Source organism: Gopherus evgoodei, chromosome 4 (assembly GCF_007399415.2).
Source record: "Gopherus evgoodei ecotype Sinaloan lineage chromosome 4, rGopEvg1_v1.p, whole genome shotgun sequence".
NCBI lineage: Eukaryota > Metazoa > Chordata > Testudines > Testudinidae > Gopherus > Gopherus evgoodei.
The window spans coordinates 122,119,689-122,128,010 of NC_044325.1; the positions used below are offsets into that span (position 1 = coordinate 122,119,689).

The 8,322-nt window shown below is 42.8% G+C and overlaps 1 protein-coding gene across 1 annotated transcript; it reads right to left on the reverse strand.

Annotated features, from left to right (window-relative positions):
- Positions 1 to 3,254: 3,254 nt before the first annotated feature.
- On the reverse strand, positions 3,255 to 4,183 carry LOC115651206 (olfactory receptor 1020-like). The gene is given in 2 exon segments (XM_030562161.1): positions 3,255 to 3,760; positions 3,763 to 4,183. Coding segments are annotated over 2 exon segments (927 nt in total).
- Positions 4,184 to 8,322: the final 4,139 nt, after the last annotated feature.

An 8,322-nucleotide genomic window follows, 5' to 3' on the forward strand; every position in this document is an offset into this window, starting at 1 on the left:
TTGCCAGGATTATCTGGGTATATCTCACTCACTTATTTCCCTGCCATTACAGAGGTCTCAAGCACTGGTGCACCTCGGTCTTTGCTGTCCTCTGCCTGTGGCACATAACAGACTAGTCTTCTCTGGGTCTCATTTAGTTTGGTCTAATTTCTGTTGCTGGGTCCACTGTGCAGCTGTTGGGTGGTGTTGGTGGAGGTCAGTATGCATGGCATGTTCTCTGTGACCATAGAATCACAGGAATCAAGTCCAGTCCCCTGCACTCATGGCAGCATCATCTAGAACATCCCTGACAGGTGTTTGTCTAACCTGCACTTAAAAATCTCCAATGATGGAGATTCCACAACCTCCCTAGGCAATTTATTCCAGGGCTTAACCACCCCGACAGTTAGGAAGTTGTTCCTAATGTCCAACTTAACTTCCCTTGCTGCAATTTAAGCTCATTGCTTCTTGTCCTATCATCAGAGGTTAAGAAGAATATTTTTTCTCCCTCCTCCTATACATACCCACAGACTAAAGAAATAGCACCCTATTCCTATATGCTACAATATGAGGAGGAGGACATGATGGATTAGTTAACATGTTAGCATCACACTTATGTTTTTTATTATTTATTATTTATTATTATTATTTTCAGAGCAGCCAGCAATGTGCAACGTGTTTCAAAACTAAATCAGACTAACATGTTTCCCCCTCCCCCGCCAAGGGGCATACAATCTCAGTATTAGACAAGAACCAATAAAAGCATGCAACAGACAGATAAGAATTATAGGCTTTACATCAATATTTTCCAGACTAACTAGTGAATAAATGGCAAAAAAAAAAACTACCTTAGCACAGAGTTATGGTTGCCCAATGATGGCTCATGCCATTCCAGAATGTTGAGTTCAGCGAAACTCAAACTTGTGAAAACCAGGGAATACAAAGTTCAGGGAAATGCCCACACAACCGTAACTCTGCCCACTGGAGCTGGTAATAATCACTGGGAATTATCTGCTTGCACTCCAGCTGCATTCACTGTACTGTACAGTAGATGTACTGAATGGCAGAGGAATAAGTTGGAGCTGTGACTGAGATATGATGAGATATGGATCTCAGTCTGCCAGTGTGTGTGATCGAAGTAAAGGAGTCATATCAATCAATAGTTCTCAACCAGGGGTATGTGCAGCCCTGGGGGTATGCAGAGGTCTTCCATGGGGTACATCAACTCATCTAGATATCTGCCTAGTTTTCCAGCAGGCTACATGAGAAGTGCTAGCGAAGTCAGTACAAACTAAAATTATATACAGACAATGGCTTCTTTATACTGCTCTATGTACTATATCTGTGTTTCTCAATGGGAGAGTTGTAATCTATTTTATAATTATATGATTAAAAGGAGAAAGGAAGCAAGTTTTCAGTACTACTGTGCTGCAACACTTGTATTTTTATGTCTAATTTTGTAAGCAAGTTGTTTTTAAGTGACATGGAACTTGGGGGTACATAAGATCAAATCCACCTCTGGAAAAGGGTCCAGTAGTCTGGAAGGTTGAGAACTCCTGATATAAATCATAAAAATATAGGACTGGAGAGGACCTCAATAGTCCATCTAGTCAAGTCCTCTTCAGTGAGGCAGGAACAAGTATTATCTGGACCATCCCTGACAGGTGTATGTGTCCTTTGAGGTTCCTGTCGACATCATTCCAATACCAAACAATGTAGGTTATGTCAGGAGCAGGGCAGCGAGTTTTTCTTGTCATGGGTATTGTCAGTCATGAGGTGGGAGACAAGAGCAGTTTGTAGATTTAATGTTGGGTATGAGGAAGTATAGAATCTGTTAATTTTAAGAGAAGCTGTTTGGGAGAAGGAGCTGTATTTCAGGAACTCTGTGATCAAATGGCCCCAAATTGGGTTTATAGCAGAGCCCCATGCCTCCATGAGACACAACAAATTGTGAGGCAATCTGACTGTTCTAAGTGCTCTAAAAGCTACACCACAGTTAAACAGAAAGCTGGCCTTAACTATAGCTGAGTTCTCATTCTGCTAATAGTATTGGGTGTTTCCATTTTTGGGTGCCCAAGCTGAGACCTCTTAGAAAGATTTTAGAGGGCAGGTGCTCAGCGCTGCCTGATAACCCAGTCCTGGGAAGTGGTCTCAGGTTGGGAACTGAAAAATGGAAGCATTCAAAATCAGTACTCACTTTTCAAATGTAGACCAGTAAGTATACAGCGAGGTGGCTACTTTGGTGCAATATGTGATCTTATCAGTAGCCGCGCACCTCACAATCTTCAATGTACTTACCCACCTGTGAGATAGGGATGTGCCCTTATTCCCATTTTACAGCCTGGAATGTCAGGCCCAGAGAGACTAAGGCCTGTTTTACACTAGGAATTTTAATTAGAAAAATCCACTCCCCTGAGAGACATAGCTGTGCCGACCCAATCCCCAGTGTAGACAGTGCTTGGTCAAGGAAGAATTCTTCTGTTGACCTAGCTATCGCTTCTTGGGAAGATTGATTATCTGCACCAATGGAGAACCCCTTCCATAAGCATAGGTAGTGCCCACACTGTAGCACTTCAGGAATACAGCTGTGCCTCCGTAGCATTTTACTTGTAGACAAGCCATGAGATCAAGATTCTTAAAGGCACCTAACCCACATTGAAAAACTAGTTCTCAGGACCTAATCAAGGTCACATGGCAGGAACTTGAACTGAGACCTCATTAGCCTTAGGTTGGCCAATGGGTCGTCCTTCCTCTTGCATGTGTATGTAAAATGATTTTTGTCTATCTATCCACACATCGATCTGTCTAGCTATTCATCCAGCCCTGTGCATAACCATCAATCTGTCAGTCTATCTACAAATATACCTCCACATATACAATGTACTTTATTTCCTTGTAAAGTGATGGTTGGTGTGGGATGTGGATGCTGAGGTGACAGGAGTGACAAACTGAAGAAATTATATTCTTGGTATCATCTCTTTGTGTCTCTTGATACACTAGCTGACATAGTTTGGTAGCAAATGAAACCAATGAGGAAGATACTTATCCTTGCAGACATCACATAACAATGCATAATGGAAAAGCTATAACACTGTTACTGGACATTGTTATCAAGTGAAATTACGCCTTCCTGCATTATCTGGCTCAAGTTTCCATTTCTTTACTGTCTTCTCCTGTATATCACATAATGAAGGATATTTCTGCATGTTGACGTAATGACTCAGAACTAGCTCATGCCTGTGCTCCAATACTGATCAGTAAAAAAGTCCCCATATTTACATATAGCAAGGAATAATTTTCTGATATATCATTCTCCTTAAGGCATCCTTCACCTCCTTCTTCCTCAGGCTGTAAATCAGGGGGTTCAGCATGGGGATCACCAGGGTATAGAACATGGCCAACACTTTATCCTGATCTGCTAAGTCGCTGGAGATGGGGCACAGATACATAAAGAAGAGAGTCCCATACAGCATAGCAACGACCATCAGGTGGGAAGCGCAGGTGTTGAAGGCTTTGCGGCTGTCCTCAGCAGAGCAGATCCTCAGGATGGCAAAGATGATATATGTGTAGGAGACAAGGATGATCATAATGGTGACAATGGTTGCTATAGCTGCAAAGGTGAAATGCACCAGCTCATCGATGCGAGTGTTGGAGCATGAGATCTTTTGGAGAGGGGGGATGTCACAGAAGAAATGATCGAGGACATGGGAGTGGCAGAAGGACAGACAAAACAAAGAACTAGTGTGGGCGATTGCATTGGCAAAGGCATAGAGATAAGAGCCAGCACCAACTGGATGCAGACTCTCCTGGACATAACAACATGATAAAGCAATGGGCTGCAGATGGCTATAAAGCGATAGTAGGCCATCACAGCCAAGAGGCAAAGCTCGGTGTTGGCACAGAGAAAGAGGAAGAAAAACTGAACTACACACCCTGCAAAAGAAATGTCTTTAGTCTCTGCGGAAAAGGTTACCAGCATGTTTGGGGCAATCACAGAGGAGTAGCCATAGCTGCTGAGGAAAAAATACGTGGAGGTGTGGAGTCTGGGATCAACACGGATTAACACAATCATCCCTAGATTCCCCACCAGGGGGCAGAAATAGATGAAGGAGAATGTCATGAAGAGGATGATTTGCAGCTTTGGATTTTCTGTTATTCCCTGGAGGATGAAGCCAGTCACTGTGGTACAATTCCCCAGTGCCATTTATCCTGTAGATGCTCTCTGCGACCAAAGAAGAGACAAATGAGAGGACAGAACAATGAGTATTTCAAAATATCTCCAATGACTCCTCTGATGTACAGTAAAGGTTGGTGTTATCACTTGTCACAGAAATGAGATACGAAACAGAATATTTAATAGGGGACTAATGTGTAAAGCTAAATTGGAAAATGGGTTTTTATTTTTTTCATTTCCCTTGGAAAATTCCATGTTTTCATGGGGAAATACTATAAAATAGTTTGGTGTAATCTAATACATTTTGTCTGAAATCAGAAGTATTTTGATTGTGAATTGTGCACTATGGGAAATGTAGTCCAAGCAGTGAGCCCTACCTATAGAAGAGAATGGGTACACGAGGAACTTGAACTACAGCTCCCATGAAAGACCACGCAACATTCCCAATTAATTAAATTATAATTGTTGGGTGGGGGGGCAAACAGTTGAAATTTTCCATGGACAATTTGAATGAAAATTGGTTTTGACTGTTTGTTTTTAATTTAATCTTGCAATTTTGCATAGAAAAACATTCATATTTTCCTACTTCCTTGGTGGGTAGTGTTCCCACTCCCTCTATGAATGTCTGAACCAATACTGATGGAAGCCAAAGGCAGTTTTTCCATTGGCTACAGTGCACTTTGGAGCAGGCCCTTTAAGAAAATGTTGAAACTTGATATTGACAGCTAAAAGAGTGCAAAGGGATGAAAAGTAGTATTCCATGTATTTGAACTTTCTGAACTGACTGATATAAGATATTTTCAAGGCAACTAACAATTATAAATTTATGTCAACTAAGAGGAGGGGAAAACACATCCTCCTTTTTTTTAACAAAACATTAAATATGGGATTTTTCAGTGCACCAAATCAGAATATTAAAAGCAGAGTCACAAAGCACAGGCCTGTGTTGTTTAAGCAAAATAACCAGGATCATCAACTAGCAGGCAGCAGCAGTCTCAGAAAGCTCTGCTCATGTTCTGGCCAGCAGAGACAGGACAAATAGCCACATTGTGAGAGTCTGGATTGCAATTAGTGCTATACCGTTTTTCTGTGGATTTTGCTGTCCTGACAGTCTAGATCCTGCAAAGGGCACATCCATTCTTCCTGGTTTACCTCAATGGAGGTTATTTTTTCAGCTCCCCACAGGATCAGTACTCAATATACTTGCACAGCAACCTAACGTGCAAAAATGCAATATGAGAGATGCAATTGTCCTCCCTGTTTGTTCCTGAAGTTTTCATGTCTGCAATTAAAGGAAGCCAGATATCTAGCTACTTGATAGCCCCCTGGTTCCAGTCAGTCTAAAGACAAGAGCTGTTATGTGCACAAAACTTTATAGGGAAAAAGACGGATTTTAACCTAAAACCATACCTAGTTCAGCCACATTTTCATGACTTTCCAGGTAGGGCAGTTAATAAATGGCTGGGCCTTTGCTTAAGATTTGACTCACTGTGGAATGGCATGTCACATTACCCAGTGTTGGATAACTATGTACTGAAGGGCCTATGGAAGTGCAGAATGACCAGCAAATTAAACCGGAGGTGATCTTTGAAAAAATAAAGTGTTTACATTAACTAATCAGCCAAATTCTACCCAAACCCAGTTCTGCTTTGTGTTTAAACCCTACATAAAATCCAATGCATTCAGACCAGTGTGGAGCTGCAGTTTGAAGCATCTCATCTGGGCTGTTCAAAAGAATTTATGAAAATTAGATGTACTGATCCATTTGAAATTAAGTAAGAGATGGGCATCCACCATCCATGGCATTCACCTGCTCTCAGTAGCATGACAATTGCACACCTCACAATCTTTAATGTATTTAGCCTTATTACACCCCTGTGAGGTTGGGAATTACAACCATCCCCATTTCACAATTGGGAAATTGTGGCACAATGAGATAAAGCAAGTTGTGAAGATCACTCAGGAAGTCTTTGGCAGAACAAGTAGTTGAATCCTGGTCTACCAAGTCCAGGATTAGCACCTCAGCCATGGGAACATCCTTATGTCTGACTTCCTAGCCCTCCTCTGAATATCCTTGTCCTAGTTTAGGCTTTTTCCACTGCAGTTTCCTGTGCCTCCCATATGTTATTCATTGTCTTTAGACTTTAAAGACCTAAAAGACATCTGTGCCAGCTTTAGATGCCTTAATAGATGAGTAGAAACACAATCCACATCGAAACAGCAAATGCAAGTGCAGTGAACAATTCAGCCATCTCAAAACACATCCGGACACAAACGTACCCTTCCCTGATCCCCTGAAAAAGATGTACATCTCTTGTAATCAGGACTGGTGGAGCTAGATCCTGAGATGACATAAACTGGAATAGCTTGAGGATCTGTAAATCAAGCACTTTAATATTTTGAGAGCATTTTTGTTTTAAGTCTTTGACAAATAAAAAAAATACATGCTGAACAATCTGTGTGCATAAATATTCCTTTCTCCTGGGATATGTGTTGTGTGCTCAAACTGGTCTCTCCTGGACAACTTCTTGTTACTTTCTGATTCAGGCTACATTTGCTCACCAATGGCTGTACATGTTGCTGGCCCTTTGGGGAACAGTTTCCCAACCCCAAGACTGTACATATGCAAAAAATCCAGTTCCCTTTTTGAGGTTACCCTGTGTTTTCCCCTCCCAGCACTGAGTCCTTCCCTCCCCCGTTTTCCTTGAGGGCTGTGCTCTCTGCTGTCAGGGCTAAGAGTGTCTACATTTTGATCAGAGTCACCTTTTCCCAGCATCTTTCCCATCACTGCTCTCCGTGTCTCACCAGCCTGGTGGACAGGGGCAGCTCCAGGCACTAGTGCTCCAAGCGCGTGTCTGGGGCAGCAAGCCACGGGAGGCACTCTGCCGGTTGCCGCTAGGGTGGCAGGCAGGGTGCCTTTGGTGGCTTGCCTGCGGAGGGTCCACTGGTCCCGCAGCTTTGGTGGACCTCCCACAGGTTTGCCTGCAGAGGGTCTGGTGGTCCCGCGGGACCAGCGGACCCTCTGTGCTTGGGGCAGCAAAATGTCTAGAGCCGCCCCTGCTGGTAGAAAACCCGGCTCCCCTACATCAGCCAGGTCATTTCAATTCTCACAAACTACCACCTGGCAATTTCCTGGTCTCAACTCCTCTGTTATCACAGGCGTTGGAGTTGCATCTTGATGCAAAGGGACACAGATACTTTCCAAAAACTTATCAGAAATAGCATCCTGAAAAGGAACCAAACAGTAGCATCTCAGCAGATAGGAACCTGATCCGAAACCCACTGAACTCACCAGAAGAACTGCCACTTGTCATAAACAGATAGCTAAGGGCTAATGTCTCTTTCACCTGGAAAGGAGTAACCTGAAACACCTGACCAGAGGACCAATCAGGAAACAAGACTTTTTCAAATCTGGGTGGAGGGAAGTTTGTGTGAGGGTCCTCTGTTCTGGTCTTGTGCCTGTCTCTCTCTCGGCTATGAGAGGATTTCTGTCTCCTGCTTTCTAATCTTCTGTTTCCAAGTTGTAAGTACAAATATAGTAAGGCAGTAAGGTTTATATTGTTTTCTTTTGTATTTACCTGTGTGTAGTTGCTGGAATGTTTTGAATTGTATTCTTTTTGAATAAGGCTGTTTATTCATATTTCTTTTAAGCAATTGACCCTGTATTTGTCACCTTAATACAGAGAGACCATTTTTATGTATTTTTCTTTCTTTTTATATAAAGCTTTCTTTTAAGACCTGTTGGAGTTTTTCTTTAGTGGGGAACTCCAGGGAATTGAGTCTGCAGCTCACCAGGGAATTGGTGGGAGGAAGAAGTCGGGGGAAATCTGTGTGTGTTAGATTTACTAGCCTGACTTTGTATTCCCTCTGGGTGAAGAGGGAAGTACTTGTGTTTCCAGGACTGGAAACAGGGAGGGTAGTGTCCCTCTGTTTAGATTCATGGAGCTTGCTTCTGTGTATCTCTCCAGGAACCCAGGGAGGGAACACCTGGAGGGGGGAAGGGAAATGGTTTATTCCCCTTTGTTGTGAGACTCAAGGGATTTGGGTCTTGGGGTCCCCAGGGAAGGTTTTTGGGGGGACCAGAGTGCCCCAAAACACTCTAACTTTTTGGGTGGTGGCAGCTTTACCAGGTCCAAGCTGGTAACTAAGCTTGGAGGTTTTCATGCTAA